Source organism: Leptopilina boulardi, unplaced genomic scaffold (genome assembly GCF_019393585.1).
Source record: "Leptopilina boulardi isolate dan_hultmark-lab unplaced genomic scaffold, ZJU_Lbou_2.1 LbouV2_332, whole genome shotgun sequence".
Lineage (NCBI taxonomy): Eukaryota > Metazoa > Arthropoda > Insecta > Hymenoptera > Figitidae > Leptopilina > Leptopilina boulardi.
In genome coordinates this window covers 2,724,624-2,747,916 of record NW_026137899.1, presented here as the reverse complement: position 1 = coordinate 2,747,916, position 23,293 = coordinate 2,724,624, and the positions used below count along the sequence as shown (strand labels likewise).

At 29.0% G+C, this 23,293-nt stretch overlaps 2 protein-coding genes across 3 annotated transcripts in view; both read right to left on the bottom strand.

Annotated features, from left to right (window-relative positions):
• The window catches only part of LOC127285401 (synaptotagmin-7), an 858,561-nt gene that overhangs the window by 692,951 nt on the left and 142,317 nt on the right, over positions 1–23,293 (bottom strand). The gene's annotated exons all lie outside the window — the stretch shown is intronic.
• Positions 7,113–8,481, bottom strand: LOC127285407 (uncharacterized). Its single transcript, XM_051311408.1, has 2 exons — positions 7,342–8,481; positions 7,113–7,257 (listed from the first exon to the last, which is right to left on the bottom strand). The coding sequence occupies exons 1-2, from the start codon at positions 8,231–8,233 to the stop codon at positions 7,232–7,234; spliced, it is 918 nt and encodes a 305-aa protein (XP_051167365.1). The 5' UTR covers positions 8,234–8,481; the 3' UTR covers positions 7,113–7,231.

Genomic DNA, 23,293 nt, shown 5'->3' with positions numbered 1-23,293 from the left:
TTATTATTATTATTATTATTATTATTATTATTATTATTATTATTATTATTATTATTATTATTATTATTATTATTATTATTATTATTATTATTATTATTATTATTATTATTATTATTATTATTATTATTATTATTATTATTATTATTATTATTATTATTATTATTATTATTATTATTATTATTATTATTATTATTATTATTATTATTATTATTATTATTATTATTATTATTATTATTATTATTATTATTATTATTATTATTATTATTATTATTATTATTATTATTATTATTATTATTATTATTATTATTATTATTATTATTATTATTATTATTATTATTATTATTATTATTATTATTATTATTATTATTATTATTATTATTATTATTATTATTATTATTATTATTATTATTATTATTATTATTATTATTATTATTATTATTATTATTATTATTATTATTATTATTATTATTATTATTATTATTATTATTATTATTATTATTATTATTATTATTATTATTATTATTATTATTATTATTATTATTATTATTATTATTATTATTATTATTATTATTATTATTATTATTATTATTATTATTATTATTATTATTATTATTATTATTATTATTATTATTATTATTATTATTATTATTATTATTATTATTATTATTATTATTATTATTATTATTATTATTATTATTATTATTATTATTATTATTATTATTATTATTATTATTATTATTATTATTATTATTATTATTATTATTATTATTATTATTATTATTATTATTATTATTATTATTATTATTATTATTATTATTATTATTATTATTATTATTATTATTATTATTATTATTATTATTATTATTATTATTATTATTATTATTATTATTATTATTATTATTATTATTATTATTATTATTATTATTATTATTATTATTTTTATTATTATTATTATTATTATTATTATTATTATTATTATTATTATTATTATTATTATTATTATTATTATTATTAATAAATTAACTAGAAAATTGACTGTTGAAAATTAGCAAGTTTATATGAACATCATAATTGAATTTGCATACAAAGTCTTTACTTGTCTAAAACAGCGGATATAATTAATTAGGTTGAAATTAATCATCTACAAAAACTGTTTCAATTTATAAAAGTTAACAATTTTAAAAAATATTTTTAGATCATATTTAAAGAAATGTTGATCTCTGTTTTATTCTTACCGACTTTAGTATGTATTAAAAATCTAATAGTTAATTTTTTATCTAAAGCACGACTTTAAATTTAGAAAAAGAAGAAAATAGATTTTAGGAATTATTTTCATTGTCAAAAATAAAATATTATAATTACAAAAATACAGAATGAAACAAAAATAAAAGTAACAATATTTACGCAAAATTATAAACAATTATAAATAAATAATTGTCAAAAAACTCATTATTTTGGACAAAAAATTCATTACCGAAAATTTAGGTAAAAAGGGAACCGATATTTTGTACTCTAAATTCAAAATTCAAAATGGCGGATCCAATATGGCCGACAATTTTTTAAAACTTGCTTGGATTCGCTTGAAACTCGTTACACGGGGGTTTTTGGTGTCGCTGATTACGATTCTGAAGTCAGTTTTTAAAAATTCAAAATGGCGGATCTAATATGGTGGCCGACTTTTTCAAAACTTAATGCAATTCGCTTGAAACTTGTTACTTGGGAGTTTTTGGGGTCGCTGATTACGAATCTGAAAATAGTTTTTAAAAATTCAAAATGGCGGATCCAATATGGCGACCGAAAATTTTAAAAATTCACGAAATTTGCTTAAAACTTGTTACTCGGGGGTTTTCGGGTCACTGATTACGAATCTAATGTTAGTTTTTCAAAATTCAGAATGTGGATCCAATATGTGCTCATTGTAGTACAAAAGCTGACCAAAAGCGAACGTCCTGGGTTTGTAAAACTTGCAATGTTCTACTCTACCTATTGCCAGCAAGAAATTGTTTCGACGCTTATCACAACTAAAAATGGAATTTTACTTACGATCCGCCATTTACAATTTTAAAAAACAAACTTGATATTTGTAAACAGCAACTATAACAATTAGCCTTTTTCAAGGCTACCAAATCATCTCGAAAAACCCCCAGTAACAAGTTTGAAGCGAATTGCATTAGATTTGAATAATCGTACGCCATAGTGGATCCGACATTTTGAATTTTTGAAAACTGACTTCAGATTCGCAATCAGCGACCCCCCAAAAACCCCCGAGAACAAGTTTCAAGCGAGTTGCATTAGGTTTTCAAAAAGTCATACGCCATATTGGATCCGCCATTTTGAATTTTTAAAAACTGACTTTAGATCCGTAATAAGCGACCACAAAAACCCTTATAGGTGTGATCATCTGTATTTTTGAGTGGAATGAAAAATGTGTGCCGCAAAGGATTAATTTTATTAATATCAAAAATTAAAATTTTGGGGAAGTTCATGAATTTTCAATCAATTTATAAAGTTTAAGTTTCCTATTGATTATATTTTACATAATCTATTATATAATCTTTAATCTTTTATCATAACTAATGGAAATTTTTTATTGATTTCTTTTTCAATCATAGTCAATTATAATTCAAACATGTATAAAAAATGTAAGCTTTGTATGTCAAATAATGTACGTGATACAAAAACAAAAAAAATTTCAGGTAAATTAAATTATACGTATCGTCTAATATTCTTTACAAAACAATATTTTGAGGTCCAAATTAAATTTTAGTCTCGACCGAGTCAAGCTTGCCTGATTTGAAATGAATTTGGTCTCCAACTTATACTATTAAAAAATTATTTAGTAACTACCTAATTAGTTTAGTGTAACGAATTGAGAAATTTCACTTTTCATTAATTACTAATGCAAAACTATTTTTTTTTATTTGTATTTTACAAAAACTATTTTATTTTAAGAAACTAGTGTGCTTGGAAAAAATTTATTAAAAGTCAAAGGATTTTAAAACGTTGATTGCACAAAGTTTCTTTCCGGTTAAGTGTTTACTGCAACTTCAGTTTTTTCCTCCTTTATCTGTTTTCTTTTTGGGACAAAAAGAAACAAAAAAAAAATACAACGCCGCTCGAATTGCAACTAGGCAATGGGAAACGCTTCCTTGTAACAACGAAAATGTTTCTAGTGTACTTCCGCATAAAGTAGTTTAGTGAATAGACATTAATTTTAAAGGGGGATTTAAAAATCTCAATGAAACGACGCATTTTTGCATATTATCGTGAAACTGCCGGCTGCAAATTAGGAATTGTGCCAATTTCTTTATTTGCTTAATGAACACGTATATTTTTATAATTCAAGTATGATTTTCATAAGAAAATAAAAATCAGAAATTATAATTATTTTGTAAAATTTATTTTATTACGTGAAAAAATGATTTTTTATTTTAAGAAACGCGAAACTATTTAAAAAAGTATTTTTCATTTAAAAGAGTTTTACAAAAGCCAATGTAAATTTTTCAAATATTAATATTTTTAATTAAAGTTAAGCTTATTTTCTTCGAGACTTACTTACGATATTTTTTATTTCAAAGGTAGAAACGTGACGCTTTTACGTTACCTGACGACCTTGTGAAAAAGTCATTCATTTGCTCTCCCATTTGAAAATGACGTTCATTTTTACCTTAGGGAAAAATGAATGTCATTTTTAGACTAGAGAATAAATGATTGGCTTTACACACGGACGTCAGGTATCTTAAAGCACCATGTTTGTGCCTGAAGAATAAAAAAAATTTTAATATATCAGAAGCCAAAAGTTTATGAAAATTGCAATAAATGTTTTAAAAAAACAGTTGGCTCCTATGCCATTACGAGACCTTAGTTCCACAGGTTACTGCTAGATGGCGCCACCGCCCTTTATCTAATGACGGTATTTAACCTCAGTCGGTAACGCAGATTCCTAACTTATTATATGTCGGTAAAAAAATTTTGAAGTCAGTAAGGTAAATTTTAAGATTAAATGAGTAGTTGGACCTAGTATCATTTGTACTCTGAAACATGCCAGGTCGAGTCTGTAGAAAAGTGTTGACCGCAACTTTTGCGCCATCTCGCCCTCAGGGTAGCGAACTAAAGCACGCTGAGAATGTATTAGTATGCGTATATGTATACTGATATGTTTAAATGTGTTGTGGCGCTGGCTTTTTCAAATCATTTCCAATGAAGTTACTTAATGAAAATTGCTATCTGTTATAATAATAATTATGTATTCTGTTAACAAAAGTGATTCTCTTTTGTTTTTAATGTGTAGACATATTAAAAACAAAAGTGATTTTTTTTTGTTTAAAATATAGACATTAATTTTTTTGTATGGAAATTTAATGTTTTCAAAACTTTGCAGGATAATTATTGTTTAAAATGAATCATCAATCTATTTAAAAGGACACCGCTTTTCTAAAAATTACATTATATTTTTAACAGACAAACAAACAAAGACTCTTGACAAATCTGCTAATGCCAAAAAATATTTATTGTTATCTCGGTAACCTAATATAGTAAATGTAATACGTGTTGAAAATTCACTGTTATTTCAATTTTAAATATATTGCATTTTACAAAATACATATGCAAACAAATTACAGGTAAAAAGCGTAGCTGAGTAAATAAGAATAAAAAAAATGTTGAGATTAAAATATAATTTCTTGAGAAAGCAAACACAAATGATTTTTTCATTAAATATTTTTATTTAATATATAATAAAATAAATAGAATAGAATTTTAATATAACATAGAATTAATTCTTTTACATTAATTAAATGAATTGATACTTTGAAGGAAAAAAGTTCTATCTTAAAAAAAACACATGTCGGGTTATTTCTAAACCAGACTTTCATAATAATTCAAATATATATTTTACAATTTATAGATTTAATATAATATAATTTTAATAAAATAGAATTTCTTCTTTTTAATTAAATGAATAAACACTTTTAAGGGGAAAAAAATTCTGTCATCAAAAAACACATGTGAGGTTATTTCTAAAAAATTGCGTTAAAATTCATATTTTTGGAGAAATTTAATTTTTTTTTATTTGTTCATGTGTAATAGTTATTTTCTCATTTATTAATGTTAATAAAAAAACAAAATTTATATACACCTCTTTTAAAAAATAGAAATTTTTTTTTTAAAATACATTTTCTGAGGTAAATAATGAACAACAATTTTTTTTCGGGGCGGGGAAACAAAATTTTTATTTAAAGAAATTTAATATTAATATGCATACATAGACATACAGAAGATAGAGAAACAAACTATAAATTTAGGCGACAAGAAATGTTCTTATTATCTAAAAACTTAAAATTTAAAAAGTTATCAACAGTCTGAAATTGAATGACATAATTCCTCTTCAAAAATAAAAGTATGCAATACAATGAAGTGAAAGAAATTCATATGTCAACGAAGATAAATTTGATACGTATTTCCCAAAAAAATAAACAATATTAACGACTTAGACGTTAATAGAACATGACTCCTCTACATAAAATAGAAATACATAAAATAAAATATAAAAAACTTCTGTGACAACGAAAATAAATTTACAACTTATACCTTAAGTATTTAAACCTTAATAAACTATTTACAATAGGAAGATAAGTAGTATGATTTGTCTTTAAAGATATAAGTATGTAATACAGTACAATACATGTAGAACTTGACATGTCTACGAAAGTATTATTTGTAACTGCAACCGTAATACAATTTCTACAACTTCAACAAAATAATTATTGAAATACAAATATTTACAGGGAGTCCATGAAGACTGAACAAAAAGATTTCCTAACTTCCCTGACCTTGATTTCTAAAAACGTGGGACAAGAAAAATATTAAATCCTAACATTTCTTCGAAATAGTTGAAAACGTTACATACTTATTCTTCAAAGATGAATCGTACTTACTTATAGCTCTCATGACAAACATGTTTGCTCGAGGGTATTTTTCCAAATTAAAAGAAATCTTTCCGCGCAACAGACAATCTAAGAAGGAACTTACAGAACGCAAATATAAAGTTGTACTGAGATTGATAAATTGTTCCATAACTTCATTTTTGTGAATAGGGCAGCAAATATGTTCAACTGTTATCTCTTTCTTGATAGTAGTTGCAGCATTGTTACAAATTCCGACACTTGAGAAAATAGTTGGAATAATTCTACGCAAAATACTTTTAGTGTCGTTGTGTAATTCTTTAATATTAAAAGAGTTAAGTGATGTTTTGATTCTAGAAGAACAATTGTTACATGAAACTAATGAAGGAACTTTTTCTTTTAAACAATTTAATAAATTATTGCTGTCGCTAGAAAGATTTCCTTTTTCTGGAATAGCATCTTCATTATAAGATGCAGGATTCACAATTTTTTGTAAATAAACATGAGGACGGGAATAATTCACATTCTCACTACACATACTTTCTAATGAAACAAGCGTATTCCCATTATCATTCTCACAATTTGATGTCGACGGTTTATAATTATTAAAAGTTTTAAAAATAAGACTCTTAAAGATGGATATAAACTGGAAGCAACTAGGTTTTCTGTTTGCACTTAAACCTCGAATTTGAGAAAAAAAATTCTCCAATGGATCTTGGTTTAAGTGTCTAGTTTTCAAGCAAGTGAAACCGAATTGCTTCAAGTTTTTCCATAAAACTTTGATGCCTTGAATAGTTTTCTTTAAATTATTTAAACATGGTGGTTGGGTTAAAACTTTCTTTGTCTGTTTATTTACAAATTTTATATCCGATAAAATGGCAAGAGCTTCATTAAAAAACTGTAAATGGAAACTATCATCTGTTAAAACTGTTCTAAATGGACTAGACTTGTCAACTTCCTCTTTTCCATTCAAGGCATCAAACAGTTTATTAAAAAATTCTACAATAAAAGAGGTGTTAATTCCATCTTTTGGTATACCTAGTGGTCCATCGTCAGTTGACTTTTTGGAAGCGCCTGACAAATCTTTAATCCGATTTGCAACGGTTCTACTAAATACTTGGGTACACAAACTCACGTTCATTTTCTTGATCAGCTGAGGATAGACGTGCTTATCTGTTAGTTTCGGAAGGTGCCTTATGTTGTTACCTGCGAACATATCAATTTTATATGCTGTAATAATATGATCCCATGTTGCAAATTTATTTTTTTGATACTGAATATCTTTGCCAAGAAGATTATTTCTTAAACATTTGAAGAGGTGGGGAACGTCAAATAGAGGAACGACTTCCATATCCTGAAAAATAAAAGTACCATCTGAGGTGTGAAAAACTGAAACTATATAGTTTCTTATTAAAACAATTTAGGAAAATAAACATACTAGCTTGTACATATTCTGATCCCTTCACTTTAATAGTATCAGCAACTAAGGTGTTAATGGCCGATTCATTTGTCTTGCATTGGTCGCAAACGGTAGCTGCTACATGGAATCCAGCTTCTTTAACAGCCGCAAGCGTTTCCTTGATGCACCTCAGAAGTTGAGCAGTTTTCGTCATGGAGCTGCAAAAATTAAAAGAGATTGGTATTTTGGCACCACTTTTAACTAATCTAAGCATAAAGACAAGAGCATGATCAGAATACTGTTCTGTTCTAACAGTCCCCCAATCTTCAAATCCAACAACTTTGTCAGTGCTGCTGTCATAATGTACTCCTAAACCAAGAGAAACTTCATCCCACATGAGAATTCCGACTTTCTCTTGATCATTTGTACACAATTTGGCAGCTTCCAACAAACGTTGTTTTGTTTCATCGGTAATACCGGTATCAATATGCATTTTACTCAAAACGGACGAAAGTGTACTCTTTGAAGGTAGAGGAAGAAAACTTTGCAAGTAACGATAACACTTGGGAGACTGTTTGTAAATAGATAGAGACAATATTTTATCAAAAGAACTGTATCTTCTGCCCTTTGACTTTATACTATTATTTGCATGCATCATGTTTAAAAACTCTTCTTGAACTCGATTCATTTTTTTCAAACCCTTCTGCATTCTGATCGTCTGCTTCGGTGTACATTGCTTCTCAAGATTTCTTCTCTTCTTCCATCGGGCCTGCTTCTTTTGTAGAACCTGGTTATGTTTCCTTAGTCGCAATACTTCATGAAATAATTTGCGCTCTGTAGGTGATTGTATTTCACGCGCTCGAAACGGAGTCTTCTTATTGGGGCGAACTCTTATTTTCTTCGGCTGGTGGGTGGTCTCTTCACAGTCCATTTTCTCCGTTGGGTGGTTGGAGGTATCTTCAAGTTCTCTTCCTTCTGTGTTGTGGTTGGAGGTATCTTCAAGTTCTCTTCCTTCTGTGTTGTGGTTGGGGGTATCTTCAAGTTCTCTTCCTTCCGTGTTGTCGTTGGGGGTATCTTCAAGTTCTCTTCCTTCTGTGTTGTCGTTGGCAGTTTGGTGAATAATATGAAGTCTCTCGACATAATTTTGTTCCTCTGCCTAAAAACTATGTGCTATTAGTAAAATTCTAACAAACGCGATTTATTTATGAGCCTAAAGTTTTGAACGTTCATATGAACGAAATTTTTTTTGCAACTTCTTTAAGTACGAATTTTATTACAAAATATTGTTTAAAATATCTAAAAAGAAGTTATTAATTTAATAATTGTTTACTTTACTGTTTTATTCTACATGGTCATCATAATTTTTAATAATTTATAGATTGAAAAAAATATGTCGTTCATATGAACGTTCAGAACTTTCGGCTCATATAAATAAAAAAAATAAAATATATTAATAATTTTTAAACTTAAAAAAATTATTAAACAGTTACGGAAATTTATTATTATTTCGCCCGTCTCGAAATATAAAGAAGTGTCGTGGCGGGCCAAACAGAGACGTCGTATTAGAAATATTACGATTACAAAATTTGCAATCGTAATATTTCTAATACGACGTGTCTAATTAAATTAATTAATTACTAATTAATTATTAATATTAAGTATTAAATATTATTAATATTATTATTATTATTATTATTTATATTGTTATTAAATATTATTAATATTAATCGTATAATTAATATTAAATTAATTATTAATTAATTAAATTCTAATTAAATTTTAATCAGTAAATATAATTAATATATTTACACTGAACATGTGACGCTCCACGAGAAAAGACACCTAACGTGACATCTAATTTTAGGTTATGTTTAGTGACAGTTTTATCTTGTTATATAAAAAGTTCCTTTTTAATTAGATCGAAATTAGTTTTTACGAAATATTTTAGGTGTAATAAAGATTTAAAAATAAATGGTTTGTATTAATAGTTCATTCTCTTTGTGTATTTGCACTCTGAAAATCACAAACATAACCTAAAATTAGATGTCACGTTAGGTGTCTTTTCTCGTGGAGCGTCACATATAATAAGCTATTATTTATATAAATTGGATGAAAATTGCAATTTTTGTTTCAGCTGAAGGAAAAAAATTAAAATGTCAAATTTCTCATTATTTGAATAAAGATTTTGACTCTACATCATTTTTATTAAAAGTGTGGAAAAGTGTATAACTATATCTTCTAAAAGTGTTTGCAATTACATTTTATTATATTTCATTCGTTAAAAGTGGTTAAAAACTTTTTTTTTTTTTCCTTAAAGTGGGGCTTATCAAAAAATATTGAATTGAAATTCTCCAAAGTAGGGAAACTATTAAAATATGCTTTTATACTTACTATAACTGTTGCTGATTCATATTTTAATTCTCCAAACTCTGCGTCGAAGTTGTCGGATACAGATATTTCGTCGATGGTGCTGGTACATTCTTTGTCGTCGTGAGGTAGATTTATTTTACAATCAATAATAATTGTTTCGTCGATTACACAAGATTTTTGGTCGTCGTCGGGTACACTAATTTCTTCTTCGCAGCTAACAAAATCCATTGGCAAATGTAAAGTTGGCACAGATTTGGGAAATAATTTTTGAATTCCGCTTTTGGTCACATAACAAAATTTTTTTTCAAAATGCTTTTCACAAATAAAACATTCTCTCCTGTTCAATTCGTTCACATTTACACTAATCAAATTGTTATCTCCTGTCAAATTCACCCACTCCTTAGCACAATATTCGTTATTAGGAAATTTAAAACCTTGTTTTTTCCCATTAATTACACGTTTGGTGTCACAATGTAGAACACTGCACACCGTACTCTTCATTTTTCTTCACGAAAAATCGCGTATTCTCAGAAAAAATGTCTTGACAGGTCAAGGGTTGTCAATGAGAATGGGAAGAAAATTGACACGTCACATATTAAATTCAAGCGCCACGTCAAATGACACCGCTCGCTGCGCCATCTCGCCCTCAGGGTTAAGAATTAAAATTTCATGACGGTCAATTTTTGGGGGGAGTCGACCTGGCATGCTCTGAAAGGGTCACGGAGGTTTTAGAAGTGGAAATCACATCTGGGTATCATCTACTTTTTTCGAACCTTATTGGTCGATTTGGAAGTAACTATGCGCTTACCAGCCATTATATAAATAATAAAACAGTTTTTGTAAGTATGAAATTTTTTATACTTTTTAAAAATACACTACCGTCGGAAATGGTCGGTATGGCTGACGTGCCAGGAGTAGAAATTTGGTGCTGACTTTAAAGCAAGATATTTTAAGTTAGAAAAAAGTTAGAGACTTCCAACTTAGATGGTTGAAAAGCTGATAAAATTCTGCTTCTGAATGTATATCAAGAAATTTTTTTTCTTTTTTTTTTGGTATTTATAACACCGAAAAGATTTCAAGTAAAAATTATGCAATTTTCCTACTTTCGTATTAATGTTTTTGATTTCCGGCATAATCTAGAATAATGTATGGAAAAATTTGACAATTTTACAACATAATCTTTAGGGTCTTAGCTTTAATTTGCATTTTTGAAACCTAAAAAATGATTTGTGGTTCCTGAAATATGTTAAAAAAGGTCCGAGCATGTTTTTCTACAACTCAGACGTCAATCATCACTTTTCGCCGCCTCGCTGCTGGGTTGCAGAAACACATACTTAAACATTTTTTAACATATTTCAGGAAGTACAAAACATTTTTTTAAGTTTCAAAATATCAAATTAAAGCTAAGATTTAGTTGAGCTGAGTTGTAGAAAAACATGCTCGGACCTTTTTTAACATATTTCAGGAACCACAAAACATTTTTTAGGTTTCAAAAATGCAAATTAAAGCTAAGACCCTAAAGATTATGTTGTAAAATTGTCAAATTTTTCCATACATTATTCTAGATTATGCCGGAAATCAAAAAAAAATTAGTACATTAGTCTCGAACTTTTTTCTAACTTAAAATATCTTGCTTTAAAGTCAGCACCAAATTTCTACTCCTCGCACGTCAGCCGTACCGACAATTTCCGACGGTAGTGTATATAATCGATTCTGCTGGGATTCGAACCCTGAATCTTTTGATTAGTCAGTCACGTAACCCATTGCGCTACAGAACCTTAATATATGAAGGGTAGAATGACAAAAGGGGTCAGCGCCAATTCGCTGTTTTTACAGGAAGTAAAAAAAACATTTTTAAAAATTTTGCAGGTCATTTAAAAAAAAACTGAGAAAACCGTTTCGATATATTAGTATGTTTTAATAAATAAACAACAATTTGTTGAAATAAACTTACATATTAACGATAAAATTAAAAAAACTGTGGTGCCTTGAGGTTATATCAACTGCGCACATTTTCTTTAAGCATTAATAATAAAAAAAATATACAGTTTAAAGAAAAACTGGGAAATTAGTTTCTTTCTATGGAATCGACGAAATGAATAGAAAAAAAAATTTCTTTAAAAAATTGTTTGTTTTCAAGAAAATTACGAATTAATTGCTTGCTTTGGAATTGAGCAATACTTTCATCTTTAAATTCAATTGTTTACTTAGTATAATCATAAAAATATTTAAAAATTAATAACAAAATGATTTTAAAATTGTTTAAAATTGAAAATATCTTATTATTATTATTAATTTTATTAATTAAAATATTATTAAAATAAAATTAAAATAAAATATTAAAAGAAAACCTAAAAAAATAATATTTTTTTTATTTTGATAATATTATTGACTCACCACTTTCTTTTGTTTTTCAATCAGGTTGCAATAAAGTAAATTTGAGGCTATTTTATTAATTTAATTTTTATTAAAAGCTGATTTAAATACGCAATAAAAAAGGAAATCCTTCTACAGAAATGTGTAAATGAATTTTCTTGATTTTTTTATGCAAAAACCTCATTTTCGATAAATTGGCGCTTGACCCCTTTTGTCATTCTACCCTTCATATATACTAATAATCATACATTAAAAATTAGTTCAAAATTGTTTCTAACTCTCCTTCAACAAGGCTGCACGCCTCCACTGCCTTCCGCGGTTCGCTCTCTTCTCTTCCTCCATTTACTCCAACAGTGAGTAAAACAGTTTCCTACCTTATCGACTGAGTTAAAATTAAATTTAGGAATCTACTTAACAGACTGTTGACAATGTATAAATCTACCTTATAGACTATAGACATCAGGTTACCGACGGTTGACAATATGAAATTCTATTTTACCATCACAATAATGTAGAAATTTACATTATCGACTGCGGGTAACAGTCTTAACAACCAAGGGCACCATCTAGCGGCATTCGGCGGAACTAAAGTCTCGTAGTGGCATAGTTATACTACTGGTCCCAAAAATAAAAATTGCAAAATGGTGGTGCCCAAAACATAAAAAATATCTTACATTTCACAATGTTACAAAAAAATTGACAATTTGATAATTAACAGCTGTCAAATTGACTGTATTGTTTAGAAAACATTAAAAAAAAATTTGCAACCTTAAAATTATTGTTTTCAGGTTTAGTTATAATTTAATTAATTTTTTTTTTATAAAAAATTAATTTTTATTATAAATTGTTTTAATATTATTATTAAGTACCATTAATTTTAAAAGTCTACTATTATTTTCTTTCCATGCATGTGTTACTGTGTATGTTTTATAAATGTATTATGTGTGCTTTATAAAAAGGAATGAAATGGTGCATTTACAATGGATACTTTAAAATGTAATGGCATGTAAATTTTTTTTAAATGTAAAACAATGTATATGTATATTATTATGTGGAAATATTTTAACGATCAGTCTACGTCATACTCTGTGTCACGAAAACATCTTTTAATGTATACTTTTTCACAAGTTGTGTCAATTTCTTTTTCAGGGAGACGAAAAAGCGGATTTTATGACATAAATTATTAACATTGAATAAAGAAGAAACTCTTTCCCTTAAGGATACTAAAATCATGTCATGTAAAAAGGGGATTTAAAAAAGTATATATCTGCATATTTACTTACATCTAAATTATTTTTCTTATTTTATGTCTTTACAAACATTTTATAAAATATACTGTTATAAAATGTATGCAATAATAACGAGTATTTCAATGCAAAAAAATGTATAAAAATAAAATTTTTATTAAAATTGCTACAAAAAAAGGATGAATTCTCTACAAATACTAACGAATGTTTGCTAAAGAAATTGATACAACTAAAATTCTGTTGTTGCAAGGCATAACAGCATAACTGACATTTTTATCAAATTTGAGATAACACCAGATTTTATAAAATTTAGTAATGCTTTTCAAAGTTTTATAAATAAAAAATCATTTAAGTAACTATTTATGTAGAAAATGGTGATAAACCTAATCGCATAACTGCAGTTTTGGCAATGAAAGACAGAAATAATAGCATAACTGCATTCATAATGAAAAAACAATTGACGCAATCTTCAAATTAAAATTAATATTTTAGGATAAAAATATTATTTATTTGTTTACTTGTAATTAAATTTTCATTGTTTAATTTATACTTACTTGATTATAGTTACATTCTGGGGTTATTTTTCTGTTCTAAAAATTCAAAAGTACTTAAAATATTACTTTCAATAAAAAAATAATAAAATTCAAAAATAATGTAATACAGTTTCTTTTGCTTCAATACATTAAAAATTAAATTAAATTAAAAATTAAAAAGTAAAATTAATTAGAAAAAATATTAAATATGTAAAAATTACTGAAAATAAAACGAAACCAATTTCATAACCTATTATTTTTAAAAATGTTTCTTTGAATTTTTTAAAATATATAAATACAATAAAACGTTAATGATATATTTAATCTTTTTACCTTCTTTACAATTATCTCTTTCAGATATATTTGTTTCCGAGTTAGATTCATACGTCGCAATTAAATCCACTTTGACATTAAATGATAAAAAATAATTACATATGACATTCAAAATAGACTGAAGTTGGTTACATATTTAAACTTAAACGGTATCAACGCATAATTCCAAAAAAACCTACAATAAGACTCAAAATATATTAGGTAAATTTCATATTAATTCGTGCGTTTATATTCACTAAACGTAGTTTAAAAATACGTCAAATAATGAGACTAAATATTAAATACCAAACAAATCTGTTGATTTACTGATTTGACAGGGCTAAATGAATATTAATTAAATTTTAGTTTGTTTACATTGGGCATCATTTTGTCATTTTATAATATTTTTGAGCAAAGATTTATTTATTCCACAAGAAAAAAAATTTATTTTTAAATCATTTTTGAATGCCTCAGAAGTAGAACACCACCTCAAACTTAACTATATCAGTCAAAGTTATGCCGACAGTTGGGCCAACATCAGAAAGTCGATTACGTAATTTGTTTTCCACTTTGTCTTTCAATTTCACTGAAATTCAATTTCTTTCCCTAAGCATGTGTAATGCCAGAGTATTAAATTTCTTCTTCTTTCGTTTTAAAGAATAAGTAATTTAAATTTAATTTAATTTATATAAGTAAATATTTCGCAGTACCGTTTTTTTGCATTCACAACTCATCAAAAAAGAACTCTGAAAATCGAAATGTCTGTTATGTTTTTCTTGGTCCAATGTAAAAAAAACTTTCCTATTCAAAAATTAATAATCAAGTTTAAAAACTATGTTTATGAATAATACTAAAATAAAAACTATAGAGAAGATAGAATTCAACATACTGAAAAAGGATCTGAAGCTTCAAGAAGAATCTTATTGATGTCGTTCATGTTCTAGATTTTAGGTCGCACCTTCTTGACATGAAAATAAACAATTTTAATTTTTTTCGATTTATTTATGAACATTACGTTAATGATCACTATTAAAAATTTTCGTCCCCGAATTTTTACTTAATGTATTTTTTAAATACCAAATTTTTATTTTATTGTATTTATCATTATCCAACTTTTTATTTGAAATATTCTAATTTAGCCGAATATTAATTTCGCAGATTTCTCATTCAACGGAACTTTAAGTCATTCGAATTTTTAAGCGCCAGAATTTTCAATTCACTGAATTTTCATTTGTCCGAAATTTTATTTTCACGAGTTATTTGATAAAATTCTTAAAACGCCTAATTTCCATTAGTCCGAAAGTGTAAATAGCCAAAAAACAATCGACAGAAATTATTCATTGAGAATTTTAATATTAACCTTTTAGCGCCCTTTTTCCACAGAGTTAAATAAATTTGCGGATCACTCCCGTTTAAAAAACAAGAATATTTTAATTTTTGACAAAATTAGGGTTGTTTGAATTCAAAACGATTTCAATCGAAACAACTAGGCATTAAAGGGTTAACTAAACAGAAATTATCAAGAAAATTGTGATTTGGTTTATTTTTAAATTCGCGCCGATATCTTTCTATCGATTATTTGTCGGAAATTTGCAGTTTTGGACAAATAAAAATTCGGCGTTTAATGAATTCTACTAAATAAGAAATAAAAAAAATGAAAATTCAGTAAATTGAAAGTTCTGACAAAAAAAATTGAATCACTTAAAATTCTATTGAATGAGAAATCTCCGAAATTAATATATTCGGTTAAAATAGAATTTTAAAAATAAAATGTTATGTAAAAAGAAATTTAATAAAATAAAAATTCTGTCAAATAAAAAATCAGTACCTAGAAATTGTTTAAAATAAAAATTCGTTTAATAAACAGCCAATATGTAGAATTTAAAAAAATTGTTATTTGAAATTGAAATAAAAATTTACTGAAATTGAATGTGAAGTTAAAATTAGAAGAAAAATTAAATTGAAAGTTAAATTGAAACTGAAAATAAGTATTAAGTATATTAAATTTTCTTTTAATTTCTTTTTAATAGTGATGTGGTTTAAAATAATAATCTTAAGCTGAGTTTAATCATCGCTTTAAGCTTAAATTGCAAAAAAGGAACATATGGCTTCGACAAACTGTTTCACAAAACCTCTATAAAAAAAACGGATGAGATAAATAAAAATATAAAATACGTAAGTTTAAAATCTCCTCTTAGGTTTCCATAAAGTATATGTTATTTTCCGCATTTTTATCATCCAATTTTTCTCAAGCGAATAAACGCTTTTCATGTTTCAATAACACCTACTTAATCAACAATTCTGGTTTGTTGCAATAAATTTTTTATTTTCTTAGTATTTTTTTAACAATTTGAAACTTATGGTATCAATCTCAGAGTTATTTTAATATCACCACGAAGTAGTATAAGAAGACATATCACCTATGGCTGGCTCTAACGGAATGTAGCCCTGTTTTCGGTATTTACAGTTCTCAAGTTTTCACCAATCTAACTACATTTGCGCCTCTAGAGGGAAACCTTGGTATTAAAATCACGTTGGCGGTTGGCGCAAGTGTAATTAGATTAGTGAAAACTTGAGAACCGTGAATACCGAAAACGGGGCCATCTTTTATATACAGCGATATGTCTCTTTATACTACTTCGTGGATATCACAATGTTAAGAATTGTTAAATTGTTTACAAAAAAAAATTATTTTATACTTATCACGGAATTACTATATCCATTTTTTCAGTTTTTTTGTTGACTGAAAACATACAAAAGCCTCCCCTTACGAAAAAGTACTACAGAGTGACTACAGCAAAATACTACAGGATTTACTACAAAATAATGTACTACAGGTATAATATAAGTGTACTAAAGGTATACCCTGTAATAAATTTAAAGTATATGTATAGTATCCAGCTGTAGTATTTTCGTTGTGGACTTAGTGAGGAATAGTATCATGTGATAAATCTAAGAGAAAGTAGTTTTTGAGAAAATTTTATAGATGTCAGCACAAGGGTATAAAAACAAACAACAGTCTTATTTTTCCCTTCACCATCAAGATGTACAGTTGGTAGAGTTCGATTTGAACCGTATTAGTGTTCGGTCACGTTTGTGTTTCCTGCTTGTTGGCGTCGTTATGAACGTCACTTAACTGTGTATTTTAAATATTGTGGTCTTAGTGTTTTTTTCAAACAAACAATTTAAATAAATAAATAAATAATCTTAAACTAAGTAGTTCCCTGTGTGATAAATTTAATTTCAATCATATCAATTATCCTTTTAGTGGCCTTTCCATTATTACTGGAGGAATTTGTTTATTCTGCTATACACAAACTATGCATCATCGCTTATTCTTCCTATTGTTGTGTTTCTCATATATTATTCTACACTGGATTATTTTTTGATATTTGTGTTCTTGCTGAATTTGCATTTATTATTTTCACCTGCGAAATTTATTTTAAATTAAATTGAACTCAAATATTCTTTTAAACAAGTAATTTTTGAAGGGAAAAAGTTTGAAGAAATAAAAGAAAAAGGAAAACTTTCTTTTTCTCCCAATTTAAAGAGAAATTTAAAATTCTTTTTACTTTTGTTTTTCTTGTGGAGCTTTTAATCAATGTTGTATAGTTTAGTGTATTGTAATATTATGTTTTGCTAATTGTCTAATTTGTTTGGGGACGAGACTTGCCTCGTCTTCAATTTATTCAGTACAAATATTAGATACCAATATATCTTAACTATTTTCGACATTGAGATTTAAATTACCTTTTATTTTTCGTTTCATTTTCTTTTGAACATATATTTCTTAATTTGATTAATTAATTAATTAATATAATAAATTATTAATTAATTCCACCGAATTTATATCCGCTTTTTGTTTTTTTTAGTTTTTTTTATTTAACAACCAAAGATGGCTTCACCACATGGTTCTGCTGATCTTTCTAAGAATCCTTCCATTTCTAACGTGCGTTCTTGTGATAAGGGGTTGCAGAAAGATCCTTTCTCGAATATTTTGGCTAAACATTCTTATGTCAATAGCGAAAAGAAAAAGCGTGCACTTTTCCAAAACAATGCTGGTGGTAGCAATAGTCCTTTAAGTAGCAAAAGAAGTAGAAGGCAACACCAGCAACAGGATCTTCAAAATATGCAGTCAACTTCCAATTCTAGCCCTAAGGATGCAGTGTTTTTACCTCCCCAATTGACGACTGTATCAGAAAATACAATTCCATCTGAAAATACTTCACAGTGTCTCGTCTGTACAGACCAACATAAGGAAGTTTCATATGAAACGGTTGATCTCTCTTGCTCCTATGGTCTAGGGAATGATACTAATAAATATTATCTCTGGAGAAGAGAGTCCTCCGGGGTATCTGAGAAATTTTTCCCTGATTCCTCTCCGCCTTTTATTGTTCTTATAGAGTCGTCATTACCAGGGAAAAATTTAGGGAAACTTAAAAAGATTGCCATAGGCATTTCTGTGCTGATTTTTACGAAGCCGAGAAATATCACAACAAGCTTATGGCAGCTCTCTGTTAGAATTGTGGAGGTGCACATGCTGCTTCCTGCAGGGAATGTCCAGTATACGTTTTTGAGTATGAGGTCATCAGAATTAGATATGAAAATGCCTGTGGATTTGATAAGGCTGAATCTTTTCTCGAGTCTCAGGGCATCTTTAGGACTCGATTTCCTGCAGCCATCATACGCAATTTGCAAAGACTTTCTCTTGCTGGTCCACAATCTGATTTGCAGAATATAGCTAGGCCTTCTTCCCGACCGTCTGCTTCTTCTAAGAATTTGGCAAACTTGGAATCTTCTTCTTCTTCTTCGAGTGAGAAATTCCTTTCGGCACTGTTTCCGAAATCGGCTGAATCTTCCAAGAACACTTCCATGGAGGAAATAGATATATAAGTTTTGTGGCTCGTCTCGTCCCCAATCTGTTTATTTTAATATTTTATAATTTGTTTGGTCAGTTGATCGTTTTAGTATGTCGCTCAATAATTTAAAAATGGGTTTATAGAATGTCATCAGCATGGTACACAGGAAGACTGAGGTCGAATCAATTCTACATACACAGCAACTGGACGTTTTGTGCATCCCTGCCCTATTGAAAATCCTTGTATAAGATCTTGTACAATTTCCTGTACAGGATCAGCAACTAAACTTGTACAAGTTCTGACCAGTTCCTGTACAGGAAAATGCATACGAATTTGGAACAAGTTCATGTGTGAGATCTTGTACAAGATCTGGTGCAAGCTCTTGTGCAAGAAAGATACTTGTACAAGAAAATGTAAATGATCTTGTACAATTTTATGTATAAGTACTTGTACATGAACACGTTCATGTTCTTGCACATGAAATAGTTGTAAAATTTTTTTTTTTAATAAAATTTAAGATTTTGATAATTTTTAACCACTAAGATTCGTAACTCATGCATGCTAAAAACTATTGCGCAGCTGTAAAGGTTAAAGTTAACTATTGCGCAGCCTTTGAAATTTTTAATTTTTAGTAAAGAAAAACATGAATTAACATGTGCAAGAACATGGACGTGTTCATGTACAAGTACTTATACATGAAATTGTACATGAACATTTTCTTGTGCAAGCATCTTTTTGTACAAGATCTTGCACCAGATCTTGTACAAGATCTCACACATGAACTTGTTCCAAATTCGTATGCATTTTCCTGTACAGGAACTGGTCAGAACTTGTACGAGTTCAGTTGCTGATCCTGTACAGGAAGTTGTACAAGATCTTATACAGGGATTTTCAGTAGGGTGAGACCTGGCTTACACAAGAGTTAACTTTGAACATCTTTGGCTATACAGTGCACAGGGCTTATCGTATCGTGGGAAGAGGGGGAGGTGTAATGATACTGACTAGAGATGGTTTGAGGGTCGATTCTATCTCCACTCCGATTCTTTGTGGTGGCGAATTGGACTTGGTGGCGATTAACATCAGTACCTAGCGACTGATTATGGTGATTGGTTGACTCTTTTTGATTTAGTACGTTCTTCGTCCTTTCCAATTATCTGCGGCGGTTTCAACGCTCATCACGAAAGCTGGGGGTCTAACCATGCCGATTTTCGTGATAGACATCTTTCTTCTGTTGCAGCTGATCAGGGCTTTGTCACGCTGAACGATAGTCAGCCAACGTTCTGTCCTTTGGACACACGAACGCGTTCCAATTTAGACTTGATTTTTACATTAGCCGAAAATTCTCATGTTTTGCTTCCTCGTGGAGGAAGCTATGTAGTCCTTTCATTTATATAATTTTTAAAAATGATGAAAACAAATTTTCCTCTATATAGAAACATGTTATATTGTTTTGTTATATTGTGGATCCTGATCAATTGTCCGGATGTATGTATGTGTGTGTGGATCGTTTTTGTAAACACGATATCATTAACAGATTTAAATGGATTTAGGTAAAATTTGGTAGGCTTATTTAACACATTAATTTCTCAAAAATGACGAGAGGATTTTTGAAAATACCCAAAAAAAAAAATTTTATCGTCTTTTTTCCAAAAATTTTTTTTTAATTGAAAAAATTTTTAAATCGAAAAATTTAAGGTAATATATAATATAATCGTCTTCTTTATGTCAAGATGAATCGATTGATATATATAAAGTATAGATTTGATTGAAATTTAAAGAATTAATGAAAGTTAAAAAATCAAAAATTCTAATTTTAGCTAAAAAATGATGTGCTTATTTAAATTCATGTTTATATATGAAATAATTTTATTCCCTGCATTGAAACGAATTGGTTGATATATATAAAGTATAGATTTGATTTAAAATTTGAGAATTAATAAAAATTGAAAAATCGAAATTCATATTTTAGCTAAAACATTTTGTGTTTTTTTAAAATTCAAGTTGATGAATAAAATAATTGTATTCCTTGCATTAAAACGAATCGATTCGTATATATAAAGTTTATGTTACACTCAAAATTAATTAAAATTTTCTTAATTTTTCAAAAAATTTAATTAATTTAAAACAGTTTTCAACTCGAAATTTTTTAAATTGGACAAATTCATTGCTTCTTTCACGAGGAAGCGAATTTTTTGCTTCACACAATGAAGAAGCATAATGTTTATGAAATAAACATAAAGGACCCCCTCCTTGTTTTCATGTGATTTTACAAAGGACCATTTCGGCTCTGACCATGTTTTGCTTACTGTTGTCATATCTTGTGACCCAAATTGCAAAGCTTCTTCTCTGAGATACAATGTGGAGAGAGTTGATTGGTTGGCCTATAAAGGTTACATAGAGGATCGCATTTCCCAATTCGTTGGTCTTCTTGAGCAGGGAGTCTCTGAGGTTGAAGTCTATGATATGTTCGTCAAAACGATCCCTGATGCCATTGAGTCCAGTGGTGGCTTTCTGACTTCAAAGAGCTCACAGACTTCAAGGTCTTGTCCTCTTTGGTGGAGTATTGACCGTGATGCGGCGATAATAAGGAGAAGGGAGGCACATAGGTTATATTGGTCCCACCAAACCCCTGAAAATGAAGCCAACGCCAAGCACGTTGACTTGGAGGTTAAGTGGTTTTTATGTAACAAAAAAGGGATTCCTTTAGGTCGATGTGCGAGGACCTGACTTCTGATTTTGGGCTATCCAAGATTTGGTCTGTTGTTAAATCTCTCAGAAGTGGTCCAAGTGGTCCCCGCTTTCGAGATTCTTCCATTGTTACTCTAGAGATCAAGAGGATTCAGGATGAACTGGTATGTGAGGAAATTTCTTCAAGTACTATTCCCCGCATCCCCTTGGTTGATGAGACGAATTCATTAAATTCCCTGTTTTCAACTTCGGAATTTCGTGCTGCGATGTCAAAAGGGAAGGCTAAGACAACTCCAGGCATTGACTATGTTACATGGGAATGGATTCGGGTAAATTAATGGAAAGGATGGTTCATCGAAGACAGGAACACTTTGTGGAGGCTTGCAATATAGTTCCCAACTTTCAATTTGGTTTCCGACGTAAGCGTTCGTCCATGGATTGTGTGGCTACCGTCACTACAGACATCTTGCAGGGTTTTGGAAGGGGTAAAATTACTTTGGCTCTGGCAGTGGATTCTCGGCATTATTCTTGATTCTCGTCTTTCTTGGATTCCCCACATCAAGGAGAATGTGGCTCAAGCCAACAAGGCCATAAATGTTGTCAAAGTCATTTCTAGGGTTAGTTGGGGAGATGGTCCCTCCTTGGCTCTTATTGTATACAAGAATTTTCTTCGAGCATGTTTGAAGTGGGGTTGTCAGTTGTTTGGTTCTGCTAATCGAGTTGCTCTACAGATGCTCGATAGGGCTCAGTGCGCCGCCCTTAGAGTCGCTCTTGGATTTATGAGTTCTACTCCTATTGTTGTGCTTCTTTATGAGGCAGCGGAGCCTCTTTTGTTTTTTAGACGCAAGATGCTCACGCAACGCTTCATTATTCGCAATTATAGTTGGCGATTTAACCCGCTTACTCTAAGGTTGCAGCTGCTCGCTCAGAGATTGAACTCTTGTCGGATGCCAAAGACTATTGCTCGATCAGCTCTTCTGAAAGTATACCTGGAGATGCTGGAGTTTTTGAATGCTTCTTACCGAATGAATAGATCGGCTGATTTTGATCTATCTTGGGATTCCATTATTGAAGAGCACGACATACATTTGGATCTGTTCCAGGAGAAATTGGAGGATGGCGTTTGATATCAATGTGCAGTGGATTCTATTGTTCATGAGAAGTACCCGTCTCAAACTGCGATTTACACGGATGGCTCTTTGATTCCTGTTGACTTCCCTCTTGGTGGGAGTGCACTCTATATCCCAAGCATTGACTACAGGTTCGGTGTGACTTTGCAGGACCATTCTTCTGCTCACTCGGCTGAGGTGTATGCCCTTCTTTCTGCTCTGCTCTATATAAGAAGAACCATGATAAGCAAATCCCTAGTATTATCGGATGCTAAGTGTATTTTCGGAGAGCTCAAGAATAGTTTTTACTCTGAACCTTCCTCTCAGCTGATTTATAGAATCTTGGTTCTCTTGTCTGAAATTAGATCATTGGAGCAATCTGTCTCCTTTCTGTGGATTCCCTCTCATGCTGGTATTTCTTGTAACGAGATTGCTGAACGGATCGCTAAATTGGCTGCTCGTACTCCTTTTAAGAAGCAATTTGGATTGCCAAGTTC

Bases quoted from the DNA above. Each gene is read 5' to 3' on its own strand.
- LOC127285407 (XM_051311408.1), bottom strand. From the start codon at position 8,233: ATGGACTGTGAAGAGACCACCCACCAGCCGAAGAAAATAAGAGTTCGC. The intron at 7,258-7,341 runs GTATGTTTATTT...TTTATTTTTCAG, and splicing joins ATCAGAATATGTACAAGCTA to GATATGGAAGTCGTTCCTCT.